This window comes from Trachurus japonicus, chromosome 8, assembly GCF_045865225.1.
Source record: "Trachurus japonicus isolate A0001 chromosome 8, Traja_1.0".
NCBI lineage: Eukaryota > Metazoa > Chordata > Actinopteri > Carangiformes > Carangidae > Trachurus > Trachurus japonicus.
This window is the reverse complement of record NC_140914.1, coordinates 2,554,060-2,571,001: the sequence shown is the minus strand read 5'-3', so window position 1 is coordinate 2,571,001 and position 16,942 is coordinate 2,554,060. Positions and strand designations below refer to the sequence as shown.

General features: G+C 46.6%; 2 protein-coding genes across 2 annotated transcripts; both read left to right on the top strand.

Annotated features, from left to right (window-relative positions):
* On the top strand, positions 1 to 3,539 carry LOC146982316 (keratin, type I cytoskeletal 50 kDa-like). Its single transcript, XM_085783309.1, has 6 exons — positions 1 to 420; positions 1,144 to 1,226; positions 2,493 to 2,649; positions 2,739 to 2,900; positions 3,097 to 3,222; positions 3,315 to 3,539. The coding sequence occupies exons 1-6, from the start codon at positions 10 to 12 to the stop codon at positions 3,537 to 3,539; spliced, it is 1,164 nt and encodes a 387-aa protein (XP_085639435.1). The 5' UTR covers positions 1 to 9.
* Positions 3,540 to 9,108: 5,569 nt separating this feature from the next.
* LOC146982315 (keratin, type I cytoskeletal 50 kDa-like) lies at positions 9,109 to 12,445 on the top strand. Its single transcript, XM_085785569.1, has 7 exons — positions 9,109 to 9,527; positions 10,112 to 10,194; positions 10,283 to 10,439; positions 10,536 to 10,697; positions 10,906 to 11,031; positions 11,682 to 11,902; positions 12,346 to 12,445. Exons 1-7 carry the CDS (start codon positions 9,117 to 9,119, stop codon positions 12,443 to 12,445), a joined length of 1,260 nt encoding a protein of 419 aa, XP_085641695.1. The 5' UTR covers positions 9,109 to 9,116.
* Positions 12,446 to 16,942: the final 4,497 nt, after the last annotated feature.

Here is a 16,942-nt window from a genome sequence, read left to right as displayed (position 1 = left end):
CCAGCAGCCATGACCTCCTTCTCCACCCGCAGCAGCTACATGACCTCCTCCGCCAGGGGCTCCTCCATGTTGGGCTCCTCCATCTCCTCCTCCTCCCGCCGGGTCAGCGGCATGGGGTCTGGCAGCGTGTACGGGGGCGCCGGAGGATCCGGGGTCCGGGTCTCCAAGGCTTCCTCCTTCTCCTCCCTCGCCAGCACGGCCTCCAACGTGGCCGAGAACTTCGACATCGCCGTCAACGAGAAGGCCACCATGCAGAACCTGAACGACCGTCTGGCCACCTACCTGGCCAAGGTGCGCTCCCTGGAGAAGGCCAACTCCGAGCTGGAGATAAAGATCAGGCAGTACCTGGAGAGTCGGGCCATGCCGGAGGGTCACGACTACACCGCCTTCAGCGTCCGCATCAGAGAGATGCAGGAGAAGGTGAGAACAAAAAATAGCCTAATAGGGCCCGGGCGGGGTTTGAACCCTAGTCTCCCAGGTAAGAGTCATGTGCGCTGTTGGTCAAATGGTCAGAGATTAGTAATTAGTATCACTGATGCATTCAATGACAGAGCGTAAATAACAATGATCTCTTCTGCAGATTCTAGACTCAGAAAACTCGCCTTTTTAACAAAAAAGTTTGGAACATCAAAAGACGATGTGACGTGTTCGTGTGTTTAAATGTTTCCTCAGTAAAATAAACTGTCAGTGAATATTTACAGAAGGTGTTTGAAAAGCAAATGGAAGTGCAGGAGATTCAAGAGCTCAAAGTGGAGAAACTGGTCTGTTAATGAGGAGGTGGAGGTGGGCGGGGCAGGGTGTGGACAGGGGTTGTGAAAGTGACAGTGGGTGTTTTTCTTTGTTTTTGTTGTTTACATTTCAGAAGTTAATTGTTTGTTCTTGTTGTTTACATTTCAGAAGTTAATTGTTTGTTTTTTAAGTGTTTAACTGAATTGTGTAAGTTTTAAGTTTTAGTTTCTGGCTCTCTAGTCTGTATTTAGTTTGTGAGGGACATTAGTATTTGAATAATGAGCAGAAGGTTAATTAATATAATTACAGGATCAAACCTGAGATTGAAATATAATTAAATCCTTTACAAAACAAAGAGGGACCTCTGCAGCGGTTGTTTGGAGCAGCTGCTTTAACTCTGTGTCGTTGTCTCAGATCAAGTTTGCCTCCAGAGGAAATGCCGCCCTCGTCCTCTCCATCGACAACGCCAGACTGGCCACCGATGACTTCAAAATCAAGTGAGTATCCGGATCAGAACCTGCGGTCTCCCCATGGGCCAGCACCAGGACCTGGATTACATGCTCTCATTCCAACATCCCACCATTTAGACATACCCCCATTCCAACATCCCACCATTTAGACATCCCACCATTCTGACATCCCACCATTCTGACATCCCACCATTTAGACATACCACCATTTAGACATACCCCCATTCCAACATCCCACCATTTAGACATACCCCCATTCCAACATCCCACCATTTAGACATCCCACCATTCCGACATCCCACCATTTAGACATACCCCCATTCCAACATCCCACCATTTAGACATCCCACCATTCCAACATCCCACCATTCCGACATCCCACCATTTAGACATACCCCCATTCCAACATCCCACCTTTCCAACATCCCACCATTTAGACATCCCACCATTCCAACACCCCACCATTTAGACATACCCCCATTCCGACAATCCCACCATTTAGACATCCCACCATTTAGACATACCCCCATTCCAACATCCCACCATTTAGACATCCTACCATTCCAACATCTCACCATTTAGATATCCCACCATTTAGACATACCCCCATTCCAACATCCCACCATTTAGACATACCCCCATTCCAACATCCCACCATTTATACATCCCACCATTCCAACATCCCACCATTTATACATCCCACCATTCCAACATCCCACCATTTAGACATACCCCCATTCCAACATCCCACCATTCCAACATCCCACCATTTAGACATACCCCCATTCCAACATCCCACCATTTAGACATACCCCCATTCCGACAAGACTTTCAATATAAGGAAATGTGTGTTCCTCAACAGGTGCCTCCCTTCTTTAAGACATGCTGATAGAGGAATACCCACATGGTTGTGTGTAATTCTGCAGCAGAGCGCAGACAGGGACTAGTTTGCCTGTCTGGCCTCTACCTGCCCTTTTTACTAAACTTAACCAACTCCTTTCTTCATTGCCTAAACCCAACCTGTGCAAAATCTTTTGGGGAAAAAATACGCTATTAAAGGAATTGTCGGAAAGGCAGGATGTTTAAAAAAAGAAAAAAATACCATAATTCTGACCATAGGAGGCAAAAAATTGTCAGAAAGATGGGACGTTTGATAGAAAATGAAGTGTTGCCATTTAGACAATTAGAGGCCTATGTATGTCGGACTGGTGGGATGTCGGAATGGCGGTTGCCACCCCAGCACCAGGACCAGGACCTGGACCAGACTTGAACACATCTCCATGACTTTTCTAGGTACGACAACGAGCTGGGCATGCGTCAGTCAGTGGAGGCCGACATCGGCGGGCTGAGGAAGGTGGTGGACGAGCTGGGTCTGGGCCGCACCGACCTGGAGATGCAGCTGGAGAGCTTCAGGGACGAGCTGATCCACCTGAAGAGGAACCACGAGGAGGTGAGACCAGATCCAGATCCAGATCCAGAGAATGTAAATCTGTAACAGACAGGTGTGAGATGTGACCTCTGTCCCCCTTCCCCCTGCAGGACCTGCTGGCTCTGCGGGCCCAGATGAGCGGCCAGGTGAACGTGGAGGTGGACGCCGCTCCTCAGGAGGACCTGTCCGTCGTCATGGCTGGAATCAGAGACCACTACGAGACCGTGGCCACCAAGAACCGCAGAGACTTGGAGACCTGGTTCCAGGCCAAGGTGAGACCACACAGACCTGCATCCTGGGCAAATTTTCAACATATATATACACACACACGAAAATTAAACTTTCAATCAGAAACCTGGTCAGTGGAGGAAGACCATGTGATGTGACAGAGAGCTCCAGAACAGCTGTAGATAAACATGTGTAAATCTTCCGATATCTAATCAATAACCAATATGGATCCCTCCACAGTCGGTTGAGCTGAGTAAGGAGGTGGCCATGAGCACCGAAACTCTGCAGTCGTCCAAGTCCGAGGTGTCGGAGATCCGCAGAACTCTGCAGACTCTGGAGATCAAACTGCAGACCCAGATCAGCAAGGTGAGGCAAAAACAACAACAACTAGTAGCTAATCCATTGGTCCAAATTGGTTTGATTCATTCACATGATGATGACACCCCTTCCCCCCGCAGAGAGCCGCTCTGGAGGCGGCTCTGACCGAGACCAAGAGCCGCTACGCCATCATGCTGTCCGGCTACCAGAAGACGGTGTCGTCCCTGGAGGAGCAGCTGGCGCAGCTCCGCTCCGACCTGGAGGGGCAGGGGCAGCTCTACTCCGAGCTGCTGGACATCAAGACCCGGCTGGAGCTGGAGATCGCTGAGTACCGCCGGCTGCTGGACGGAGAGACCGAGAGGTGAGGCCACCTGGCTGATCAATAACAGCATCACAAAGTCTCATCGTTTACACATCAGAGCCATTAGCATAAAAACACCTAGATGATAGACAGTCAGAGACTACTAGACTAATAATAATTGAATGAACCTGAACACATTGACCTGACCCCCCCCCTCTACAGCCGGTCCTCCACCACCACCACTAAAACCACCCGGGTCGTCACCATCGTGCAGGAAGTCGACGCTGCAGGAAACGTGTTGATGTCCAGCACCAATTAAACCAGAAGAACCAGAACCAGAACCAAAGTCCAGAGGGAAGAACTGGACTCAGTCAACTGATCAGTAAATAAACAGAGAAACAACCTTACAGAGACTCCTGTGTTGTTGTTGTTGTTGTTGTTGTTGTCATTGTTGTCATTATTTTTATTTTATGTTTTAAAGGGTTAGGGTTAAAAGAAGGCCTATTAATAAATAAAAAATATGTAACTGACATAACTGTTTCTATATTTATTATAGTTATCAAAAGAAAATATCAGTAAATTAATCAATCAATCAGAGATGACTTTGATCAGTCATGAGGTCACCAGCTGATCAACACTGACCTCATGTGGCCAGAGACTCACACTGCAGCTCTGTGGGAGAGAGAGTAGAATAGACTAGAATAACCCATATTTGTGTTTACCTCATACACTAACCATCCCTCGCTCCTTGAGTCAGATTAGAGTACTGTAGTCATCTTAAGTATTCGTTCGGTGACAGAGTTTTACACTTTATTTTAGTTGAGCAGCTGTCATCCTCCATCACTATACTAAACATGTGGTAAAAGATTTGTGACTGTGTGGTGGAAATTTACTGTGATCAGTATTCTCCTTGTAATAAGTGGTAAGGTAGTCTTTGAAGTAGTTGTAGTAAAAATCTTGTAGCAATCCTGTTAACACCATTAGTTGAGACATTTGTGTACTGACTACAATAAACCTGGGGGCAGAGGAAGGACACTAGGATAACCCACGTACAACCTTGTTTACTAACTGATCTAGGTTCAAGTCAAGTAATTTTATTTGTCCCAACTTGGGCAATTTGATTGCAGTAGGTGTAAGAAAATTAAAAAAACATTACTGTACATGCAACCATCACACATACAACAGATCACAGCCATCACATAAAAACAATAGGCAGTTAAAGTGAGTGTCAGCCACAGTGAGGAATCACCAACATCAACATCAAAATCACCATCATCATCATCATCATCATCATCATCATCATCATCATCATCATCATCACAACATCATCGACCCTGTTCCAACAGGTTAAGTACCCTAATAGAGGAGGGGATGAATGAATGTTTGTACCTGTGTAAATTGTTATAGGAACAACAACAACTGGGGTAGCCATTCGTTGAGGAACACATCTGTTGACTTGGTTTATTGTCTGGGAAAGCTAGAAGTGCTTGTAGTAATGAAGTAACCAGTGTCATAAAGTGGGGTATGAGAAGGGACTGCAATCTCTGTTCTGGGGGCACTACTCCTACTACTACTGCTCCATCCGGCGGTCCTGCTCCATCCAGAGGTCCTGCTCCACCCGGCGGTCCTGCTCCATCCAGGGGTCCTGCTCCACCCGGCGGTCCTGCTCCATCCAGAGGTCCTGCTCCACCCGGCGGTCCTGCTCCATCCAGAGGTCCTGCTCCACCCGGCGGTCCTGCTCCATCCAGAGGTCCTGTTCCACCCGGCGGCCCTGCTCCATCCGGCGGCCCTGCTCCATCTGTCTTCCTTTTTTGTGTCATTGTCGTGTGAGCTACTGGACTAATTTGAATTTCCCTCCTAGGGATGAATAAAGTATTCTCTACTCTACTCTACTCTGAACTGCTACCTGCCACGTAGTTCTGTGTTCTGTCACTTTCTCTATGGAGAATGGAGAATAAACTTGGGTGCATTCTACCTCTCCAGTCTTGTTCTTTGACTCTCCACCGGCAGAACCAAAATTTTCACGACAACTGAATTATGAATGATGCTACCACTGCTACCACTGGAAAGGTGGGGTGTATGGGCAACTTTGGGTGACAGGATCAACGCAAACAATGCATAAATTCTGCATACACAAGTTATAAAGAAGCCTACTTCCAGGTGAGATAAAGGGACTTTGATGAAACATCGGGGTAACACATGCATTCGTGACTGTTTTATGAAGCCTTCATGAATCACGGCAATAGAATTCTGAATGGGGTATATTTTCCTTGCATTTCCAGGTGCAATTAGGGGGCTTTTGTTTTGGAAAAATTCCCAGTTTCATTATACAATAGCAATGTAACCCGATGTATGAATGCCTTAAAGTCCCCCTCCCGCGACCCTTTTTGGTCATTTTAAAACCAGCTCATTAGCAATGCACCTCTGGAGGGTGGGCGGAGACTGCGCTGCTCTGTACCCGCCCAGCCACCTCCTCGCACCGCACCCCCCCGCTTGCTGACAGCTGGACATTGTACAATTACAGATTCAGCGCGTTTAGCGTAAAACTCCATACTGGGATTTGATCCCAGACTGGAACATAGGCCTTGCTCACAGTGCAAGCTGCTCTACCAGGTGAGCTATACCTGTTATACCTTGACCGCTACACCGAGCTGCCAAGCCTTTCACCTCTGAGCCAGATGAAGAACGGGGTGGGAGCTTGTAGCACTAGTGCCCTCCCCTGGAGCTGTGACACGTCAGCTCCAGTCTCCCTGAAACTGCCAGTTTGCGTCTGCCATTGGTTCACAGCAATTTGAAGGCAGAAAAACTCAGAAATGCAATTTTGCACTTCCCTTTCTGCTGATATGTGCTCTAACACAAGAAAAATGCCACAGGAACATGTGAAAAGCACGAAAAACACGATTTTCATGGGAGCGGGTCTTTAAGAAGTTATCATGGATGTATTACGAACACCTTATAAACAGTCTTATGAATGCATTGTGCACTAACCCGTCAAGTAAAGTGTTACCCAAATTTCTGTACCTTGAACTTGTTCCACCCATTTGCTGTTCTACAAAGTTTCACTGGTATTAGTAGATGGTTAACAAACTATTAAGAACTGATCTGTAAAGTGTGAGTTAATATATTAGTTAAGTATTAGTTAATAGCTTATGTATGTTTTTGGGACGTTATTCTAAAGTTGCAACTATTCCTCATTTACTAACAGTTAATAAATGAGGAATAGTTGCAAATTTAGAATAACGTCCCAATAACATATATAAACTATTAATTCTCAGCCTAAACCCGGCCGAAAAGAAAAGAATAAATAATAATGGTTTACATTTATTTACTTTTTTCATGAACGTTAGGAAGGTGGCACACTTCCGGAGAAAAGTAGGCTGAGGTCATGCCACAGAAAAATGGTGCACACTCAGCAGAGATAAGACTTCAAACAGGTGGGATGGGAAAGTACCGAGATCAACACATGCCCAACAGTATATAAGCCACACATTGATGATATGAAATCAGTCGCTCTCTTGGCAGTACACCTCTGTGCACGAAGTTCTGAACTTTATTTTTCTTATCTTTTGCCTATGTATGCAACTCGGGTTGTTTTTCTTTTGCTTTGTTCTGAAGTGAATTAAAGACAACTCTACTTGAAGATCCATCTTTTCCAGCGTTGTGTTTTGAGTTTATTTTACTTAAATGGAGAAGGTAAAGTAAAGTCCCAAATAGGACGATATATACGTTTATATATGTTTTTTTCTTCAGGTCAGCTCCCATCTGGGTATCAGGTTCAGCATGTTGTGCTAGCTCAACCCCCAGGTGAGGAATAGCAGGTGAGGAATGGCAGGCTCTACAAAGGCCAACGGGGCCAGTCGGGCTAATGGGGCAAAAGGTAAAAAAAAAAAAATGCAGGCTGTCTAGGCAAAGAATCCATCTTTGGAGTACACACCTCGGCCTCAGTCCTTGTAGTCCCGAGTCCTGCAGGGCAGGGGTGCAAGTTGTTCCGGCACATTGTCTGAATTGGTTCCTCCTTCCCTTCAGGTCGAATTTTGTACACCGGGTGGCCAGGCCGTATCTGCAAAATCACAACAAAAGGAGAGGGCATCCAATGGGGTGTCAACTTGCCCCGAGCTCTCCATCTGAAATTTCTGATCAGCACTCTCTCTTGCTCTTTGTGCAACCATACAATTCAGTCCGTCAGGAAACGCTCCAGGCAGGAACCGGCCAGTTTGGTACTGCTGCAGTTTTGTCACGGTCTGTGGCCACCCCATTTTTGCTCCCAGGTAATTGACTTCTTTACGAAAAAGGTGGCATTTCTGGGGCTGGAGTTTCAGGCCGTGTTGGTAGTTTCTTTAACATTTGCTAGAGGTGTCCCAAGTGACTGAAACAGGGAGAATACACAATGACATCATCCAAGTTCAATCAAAAAACATGCATGGAGTGCTGCATGGGTATCAGTTGTCTTTGTCTCTACCTCGTATATGAAGAGAAAATCGTTCACCTGGCCCCCCCAAGCAGCGCTGCATGAGCCGCTGGAAGGTAGCAGGGGCATTGCACAGGCCGAAGAGCATCCTCTCAAACTGGAAAAGGCCCACTGGTGTCGTGAAGGCCGTCTTTCCCTGGTCTCCATATCCCTTTCAACCAGCAATACCCACTCACAAGATCCAGGGTAGAATACCAGGCAGACTCCTTGAGTCCTTGAGTTGCGCTGTGGGAGCTCTAAAGAAAAGGGTGAGGGTTACGTACTCGTACTGGCACTCTTCTACCCCTTACCAGGGGATCTTGGCCTTGACTAGTCCCTCCCCAAATTGCTCCTGAAACACAGAATGCTTGATTAGTGTGACTTGCAAACCAGATGTGACAGTTGAGGTTCCTGTCACTATGCTTCCAATTGATCATGTGCCCTGGCTACTTGGCCAAGGGGATGTCCCTTTGGGTGACTGGCAAGCGCGCATGACTCTTACCCGGGAGGTGTGGGTTAAATACCCGCCCGAGCCCTCTTAACCTTGCCACACAGAGGCAAACACACATGGAACGTGTTTACCTCCCATGATGACATCTACTTCAGGACTTTCTTCGATAAATGAGGGCTTTTAGTAAGTTTTACTTTACTAATACTAATACTAATTCAGCATTGATACCTGGAGTTTGGATTTAGTTCTCCTTCTGGGGAAGAAATTATTTTTTTTATTTCAGTTTACTAAAGTATTTTTTCACTGCCAGTTTTAGTTTTAGTCTAAGTTTTGGTTAACTATAATAACACTGGTCCCGATTCTGTCCTTCAACGTCTCTCGACCGGCATGTGAGGCATTTGAGGTCTGAATGTCTGGCGTTCCAGGCTCCATGTGTGGACTGACAAGAACTGGTGCGGCGGGTGAGGGCCCCTGACCGAACATCAGAGCCGTCCCCTGGGGGTTGAGGGCTGGGCGGGCTGGAGGCTGAGACTTTCTCTGCTGTGGATGAACCAACCAGACCTGCTGGACCATGCACCTGACCCCTCAGTCCAGATCTTCTGGCTCTTTGGGCCCTGGGGCCTCACTGCACCCGGGGCCCGGTATGTTTGACGCCCCTTCCTCCCACCCCCGGCCATTCGTGAGGGATAAAAGGCGCTGAGCTGCAGCAGCTCCTCATTCTCCTGCAGCTCCGACCAGCAGCCATGACCTCCTTCTCCACCCGCAGCAGCTACATGACCTCCTCCACCAGGGGCTCCTCCATGTTGGGCTCCTCCATCTCCTCCTCCTCCCGCCGGGTCAGCGGCATGGGGTCTGGCAGCGTGTACGGGGGCGCCGGAGGATCTGGGGTCCGGGTCTCCACTGCTTCCTCCTTCTCCTCTCTCGGCAGCACGGCCTCCAACGGGGCCGAGAACATCGACATCACCGTCAACGAGAAGGGCACCATGCAGAACCTGAACGACCGTCTGGCCACCTACCTGGCCAAGGTGCGCTCCCTGGAGAAGGCCAACTCCGAGCTGGAGATGAAGATCAGGCAGTTTCTGGAGAGTCGGGCCATGCCGGAGGGTCACGACTACACCGCCTTCAGCGTCCGCATCAGAGAGATGCAGGAGAAGGTGAGAACATCTCATTTCATTTAATTTATTTTAGTAGTTTATTAATAATGGGACTCTGCATATTCATGAACGTACAAAAAATAGTAATAATTTGTTGTGAATAGTCAGAAAATATGACTTTTTAACAAAAAAGTTTGAAACATCAAAAGACGACGTGACAAGTTCATGTGTTTAAAGGGATAGTTCAACAATTTGGCAAATTGACCGATTGCCATAATCCCTATAGTCATAGCAGTAGGTTCGTCACCTTTATTTGTCGGTGCATGTTATTTTTAGAACGGCGGAGCAGAGCTGTGAGCTGCTCAGAGCTACGCTACGGAGGCTCATGGGATTTCTTGGTTTCCCTCATCAAACTCATCAAATACACAATCCAACAACTCCAAAACGCTCTGGTGGACAAGTTGTGACCTGCACAGATAATAACACAACGTTACCAGACAGAGTTGTTTTAGAGTGAAATTCATGCAAAACCGCTGATGCACGTTGCCTTCAGGGACAGTTTTCCAGCAAGCTGTCTCTGTATTTACCTCGAAAACAACTCCGTGGTTTAGAGCAGCTACTTTAACTCTGTGTCGTTGTCTCAGATCAAGTTGGCCTCCAGAGGAAACGCCGCCTTCGTCCTCTCCATCGACAACGCCAGACTGGCCACCGAAGACTTCAAAGTCAAGTGAGTGTCCGGATTAGAACCCGCGGTCTTTCCAGGAGCCAGCACAAGGACCTGGACCAGACTTGAACCCGTCTCCGTGACTTTTCAGGTACGACAACGAGCTGGGCATGCGTCAGTCGGTGGAGGCCGACATCAACGGGCTGAGGAGGGTGGTGGAAGAGCTGAATCTGGGCCGCAACGACCTGGAGATGCAGCTGGAGAGCTTCAGGGAAGAGCTGATCCAACTGAAGAGGAACCACGAGGAGGTGAGACCAGGACCTGATCCAGATCCAGATCCAGAGAATGTAAATCTGTAACAGACAGGTGTGAGATGTGACCTCTGCCCCCCCTTCCCCCTGCAGGACCTGCTGGCTATGCGGGCCCAGATGAGCGGCCAGGTGAACGTGGAGGTGGACGCCGCTCCTCAGGAGGACCTGTCCACTGTCATGGCCGGAATCAGAGACCACTACGAGACCATGACCGCCAAGAACGGCAGAGACCTGGAGACCTGGTTCCAGTCCAAGGTGAGACGACACCTGCATGATAATGTCTAGAAATAACGGTCAGTTTCATAGTAACGTCATGTTTTTCATAAAGGCAAAATATTACACATGATTTTCATGATTTTTTGGGGGAAGGCCAGAATTTTTCTCCACCAATTCCTTGCAATCAACCAGAACAGCTGTAAATCTTCTGATATCTGATCAATAACCAATATGGATCCCTCCACAGTCGGCTGAGCTGAGTAAGGAGGTGGCGATGAGCACAGTGACTCTGCAGTCATCCAAGTCCGAGGTGTCGGAGATCCGCAGAACTCTGCAGACTCTGGAGATCAAACTGCAGACCCAGATCAGCAAGGTGAGGCAAAAAAACAACAACTAGTAGCTAATCAATCGATCACTGTGATTGGTCCAAATTGGTTTGATTTGTGGTATATTGATGTGTTGATGAAAAGAAGGGCTCACCGCCGACACGTCTTCAGTTGCATTCAAAAAAGTAGTTTATTAACAAGAAGAAGAACAGTGTACAAAAAATGTCGAATCTTGGAGCATCTCTAGTGCCAATGTGAGATCTCTCTCTATTGCTCAAAAACACAATCTTTATATACTTTCTAACTCCAAAACTCCACCTTCTCCCAACATAACTTTAGGCATTCCTGTTCGACATTAACAGAAGCATTCTGTAAATCCAAACAATACCTGTATCTGTCTAACATACACAGTTTATGTTTTGTGTTCATAAACACGCCTATATATAATTTCACGACCTTGAGTTCATCCTCCGAACGAGGCTAGACATCAGCTTAAGGCTCTGTGAACAACAAAAACACATTCTCCTCGGGTACATCTCACAAGGGTCACTCATGCATTACTGTTACTTACACTTACACTTTCCTTCAGTTCCAAGAAAGACAGAAGAACATAATGCATGATGTTAAAGCAAAAAGTTCAGGTGGATAATACACTACAGATTCATTCATGTGATGATGACACCCCTTCCCCCCGCAGAGAGCCGCTGTGGAGGCCTCTCTGACCGAGACCAAGAGCCGCTACGCCATCATGCTGTCTGGCTACCAGAAGACGGTGACGTCCCTGGAGGAGCAGCTGGCGCAGCTCCGCTCCGACCTGGAGGGGCAGGGGCAGCTCTACGCCGAACTGCTGGACATCAAGACCCGGCTGGAGCTGGAGATCGCTGAGTACCGCCGGCTGCTGGACGGAGAGACCCAGAGGTGAGGCCACCTGGCCGGCCGTGACGTCAGCGCGCGTCACAGCTGGTTTTGTCCTGGAGAGGAAACTGCGTTTTTCTTTCTTTCTGTTTTTCTGTTTCCTAATCAGTCTGATTAATCAATAACAGCGTCACAAAGTCTCATCGTTTACACGTCAGAGCTCATTAACATAAAAACACCTCATTAGTAGGCTACTGTATGTGAATGATTGATGCGAGTCTGGGGCCGTTGACTCACTGTAAAGCAACCGGACCCAGGGCGAGAGAGACAGGCCTTTCCGTCAAAATAAAAGCATCAAGCTAATAAAATGCGGTGGAACCTTTTAATTTAAGGAATATAATTTACAAGAAAGTCCCCGAGCCATTAACTTAACCTTTTGCTTTTATTGTATTACAAGTTAATGTCTATTTTATATGTTTCATGTTGGTGAACACTTCTCTCTACAGCCGGTCCGCCACCACCACCACCACTAAAACCACCCGGGTCGTCACCATCGTGCAGGAAGTCGACGCTGCAGGAAACGTGGTGAACTCCAGCACCAGTTAAACCAGAAGAACCAGAACCAGAATCAGAGTCAAGAGGGAAGAACTGGACTCAGTCTGAAGTCAACTGATCAATAAATAAACAGAGAAACAACCTGACAGAGACTCCTGTGTTGTTGTTGTTATTTTATTAATTTTTTTAAAGGGTTAGGGTTAAAAGAAGGCCTATTAATAAATAACAAATATGTAACTGACATAACTGTTTCTATATTTATTATAAAGTTATCATTATCAAAAGAAAAAATCAGTAAATGAATCCATCAATCAATCAGAGATGACTTTGATCAGTCATGAGGTCACCAGCTGATCAACACTGACCTCATGTGGCCGGAGACTCACACTGCAGCTCTGTGTGGGAGAGAATAGAATAGAATAGAATAGAATAGAATAGAATAGAATAGAATAGAATAGATTTCCAGAAACCATTATTCACTCAAACCACCAAAAAAACATTAGTCTGTTATTGACTCATGATTGGACCAGAACAGTGTGACATCATCTCTGAAGTAGATGAAACCAACTGAGGTCAAATTATTCAACCTGCTATACCCCATACAGACATACAGAACAACCAGAGAGCCTCTACAGAATTAATTATGAAAGAATATAGCCATATTTTACATCAAATTAAACAGCAGAAGCTGGTCTACAACGTGTAAAAACCATGTTTATATGACCCAAACTCTACTCAAACAAACAACTAAACATCAAACTTCATGAAGCACCTCTGTGTGGACCCAGTCGCCACATTTCTGGCTCGTATAGCTACTACTGTACATTATGCAAAACACATCAGCTACCGCTCATCTGAAAGATTGGAACGTTACATATCAACCGTGGCTAACACAGAAGCTACACAGAAGCACGGCAGAGAGAGACAAAAAAAAGACAAAAACCAGCAAAGTCGAGCAAACACAGACACTGCTTGGCCAAAACATGGTTGTACATTTCCTCTTACCTTTGCTGTTTTGCCGTGAAAAGTTTGTTTTATGGGTAAATCCACAATGTTTCCAGTTGAACTTTGACGTCACACAGTTCAGGATTTGGCTGATTCTGATTGGCTGCCAGTACTGTCAATCACATCAACATGGGTATAGCTTCATTCTATTGGCTCTAACGGTTCGAATGAGCTGTCAATCACTCGAATCAATCAATTCACTGCAGAGATAGAGCCAGGCATAACTGCACCCAAATAAGCTGCTCTCAGTGCAGCTTTACACAGAAGGACACAGAGGGCCTAGAAAGTAGTTGGTATTTAGTCCTGGTTGATTCTTTTTCAGTTAGTTTATGCAAATTGTGTGAAAATAAAGATTAAACAATGGTTTATTGTGGCAGGTGGTTCCATGCTTTGCCAAAAATGGACATTTTGGAAAGCTCGCCTGAATATTTTGTAGTAAAATCTCGATAATTTTGTACTGCTTCACTTTATCAGAATCAACCACTGCAGAGACAATGTTAATACATTGTACAATCATTTGATAGAGGTTTTAAACTTTAGTAGGGGACAGCTCTCCATTTCGACACACCTCTACTTCGACACCCCGCTGTTCCGAAATACCCCCACTTCGAAACACCGCTGTTCTGACACCCTCCCCTCCGCAGCTGTCCAATGTCCAAGGTGCTGAACCGCGTGACGTTGTTTACACTGTGTTGTGGCTTGTCTGTGAAACGTGCGCTGCTCAGGGACTGGGCAGATCTGTCCCACTTGCTTTCTCCCCGACTCCCCCCCCCCCCTGCTCTGCTCGAGCGCGGCCGAACCCGGCTTTAGCTCACAGGGGCGCGAGGCTGCTGCAACCGCAGCTCGTGCTGACAGCTGACTGAGGGAGATGCTTTGGTTGGGCTTAGGCAATGAAGAAAGGAGTTGGTTAAGTTTAGTAAAAAGACCAGGTAGAGGCTAGACAGGCCAGAAGCATAATGAACATTATATGTCATTAATATGTAGGCTATTTGCTTGTTTTGCAGTTAATTATGCACATGATCCGTTTGACCCCAAAAAGGAAAAAAGGATCAATGCGCACTGCACACTGGGGGTTTCCCCCACTGGCCTTTTCGGAATAGCGGGGTCTTTAGAAAAAATAGAAAACCCCGATATTACGATGAATGGAAGTCTATTGTCGGAAAGGCGGGGCTTCGGAAAGGCGGGGTGTAACCACTTTAGTAGCATCATTCTAAAGGACACTCATCTAAAATATGATATTTTGGGGGGGGCGATTATTAATTTTATTAAATTAATTTTGTTTGCCATCTTCATTTACTCTTCACCAGTAATACATATACTGAAATCTTCACATCTCAGCTATTTCTATTTTTTTCCCTTTACTATGACACCAAAAGTATTCAAACAGACCTTGTGGTTGCAGAGACATGCTCATTTTATTATGGATATGCAATTTTCGAGAAAAGGCCTAGAAAATAGGCTTGGTTTTTAATATGAACCAGTCAATCAATCAATCAATATTTATTTCAGACTCAAATCTGTCCATATAAAATCAACTACAAGAGACAGACACACAGGACAACAGGGTAAAAAAATAAAATAAATGAATTAATTAATTAAAATAAAAGAACCATGTCTTTCATGTTAATAATTTCAGTCCTTCAGCCGTAAACTTGTCCATAAATGGGGCCAGTCGGGCTAAGGGGGCAAAAGGTAAAAAAAAATGCAGGCTGTTTAGGCAAAGAATCCATCTTTGGAGTACACACCTCGGCCTCAGTCCTTGTAGTCCCGAGCCCTGCAGGGCAGGGGTGCAAGTTGTTCCGGCACATTGTCTGAATTGGTTCCTCCTTCCCTTCAGGTCGAATTTTGCACACCGGGTGGCCAGGCCGTATCTGCGAAATCACAACAAAGGGAGAGGGCATCCAATGGGGTGCCAACTTACCCCGAGCTCTCCATCTGAAATTTCTGATCAGCACTCTCTCTTGCTCTTCATGCAACCATACAATTCACAGAGTCGATGTATTACCTCAAACTCAAATGCCCCCCCCCCACACACGGTCCGTCAGGAAACGCTCCAGACAGGAACCGGTTCGGTACTGCTGCAGTTTTGTCACGGCCTGTGGCCACCCCATTTTTGCTGACAACATGTCCCAGGTACTTGACTTCTTTACGAAAAAGGTGGCATTTCTGGGGCTGGAGTTTCAGGCCGTGTTGGTGCAGTTTCTCAAACACTTGCTAGAGGTGTCCCAAGTGACACAGAAACAGAGAGAATACACAATGACATCGTCCAAGTATATGAAGAGAAAATCGTTCACCTGGCCCCCCCAAGCAGCGCTGCATGAGCCGCTGGAAGGTAGCAGGAGCATTGCACAGGCCGAAGAGCATCCTCTCAAACTGGAAAAGGCCCACTGGTGTCGTGAAGGCCGTCTTTCCCTGGTCTCCATATCCCTCTCAACCAGCAATACCCACTCACAAGATCCAGGGTAGAATACCAGGCAGACTCCTTGAGTCCTTGAGTTGCGCTGTGGGATCTCTAAAGAGAAACGGTGAGGGTTACATACTCTTACTGGCACTCTTCTACCCCTTACCAGGGGATCTTGCCCTTGACTAGTCCCTCCCCAAATTGCTCCTGAAACATAGAATGTTTGAGGTGTCATAAACTATAAACTGTTTTCTTGTATGTAACAACATCTATTGCACGTCTGCCCGTCCTGGGTGAGGGATCCCTCCTCTGTTGCTCACCCTGAGGTTTCTCCAATTTTTCCCTGTTAAAGGGGTTTTCCATGGAGTTTTTCCTCAGTCGATGTGAGGGTCTAAGGACAGAGGATGTTGTTGTGATGCCATGTAAAGCCCTTTGAGACAAACTGTTTGTAAAAACGGGCTATACAAATAAAATTGCCTTGCCTTGCCTTGCCTTGATTAGTTTGACTTGCGAACCAGAGTCAAACACACATAGAACATTTTTACCTCCCATGATGACATCTACTTCAGGACTTTCTTTGATAAATGAGGACTTTTAGTAAGTTTTACTTTACTTTATCTTAATTTAGCATTGATACCTGAAGTTTGGATTTAGTTCTCCTTTTTGGGAAGACATTTTTATTTTTATTTCAGTTTACTAAAGTATTTTTTCACTGCTAGTTTTAGTCTACGTTTTGGTTAACTATAATAACCCTGGTCCCGATTCTGTCCTTCAACGTCTCTCGACCGGCCTGTGAGGCATTTGAGGTCTGAATGTCTGGCGTTCCAGGCTCCATGTGTGGACTGACAAGAACAGGTGTGGCAGGTGAGGGCCCCTGACCAAACATCTGAGCCGTCCCCTGGGGGGTTGAGGGCAGGGGGTGAGGGTGAGGCTGAGACTTTCTCTGCTGTGGATGAACCAACCAGACCTGCGGGACCATGCACCTGACCCCTCAGTCCAGATCTTCTGGTTCTTTGGGCCCTGGGGCCTCACTGCACCCAGGGCCCGGTATGTTTGACACCCCCTCCTCCCACCCCCGGCCATTCGTGAGGGATAAAAGGCGCTGAGCTGCAGCAGCTCCTCATTCTCCTGCAGCTCCGACC

Excerpts from the sequence above, each read along its gene's own strand:
- LOC146982316 (XM_085783309.1), top strand. The coding sequence starts at position 10 with ATGACCTCCTTCTCCACCCGCAGCAGCTACATGACCTCCTCCGCCAGG. Across the intron at positions 421-1,143 it reads TCAGAGAGATGCAGGAGAAG|ATCAAGTTTGCCTCCAGAGG; the intron begins GTGAGAACAAAA and ends TCGTTGTCTCAG. Across the intron at positions 1,227-2,492 it reads ACCGATGACTTCAAAATCAA|GTACGACAACGAGCTGGGCA; the intron begins GTGAGTATCCGG and ends TGACTTTTCTAG.
- LOC146982315 (XM_085785569.1), top strand. The coding sequence starts at position 9,117 with ATGACCTCCTTCTCCACCCGCAGCAGCTACATGACCTCCTCCACCAGG. Across the intron at positions 10,440-10,535 it reads TGAAGAGGAACCACGAGGAG|GACCTGCTGGCTATGCGGGC; the intron begins GTGAGACCAGGA and ends TTCCCCCTGCAG. Across the intron at positions 11,032-11,681 it reads TGCAGACCCAGATCAGCAAG|AGAGCCGCTGTGGAGGCCTC; the intron begins GTGAGGCAAAAA and ends TTCCCCCCGCAG.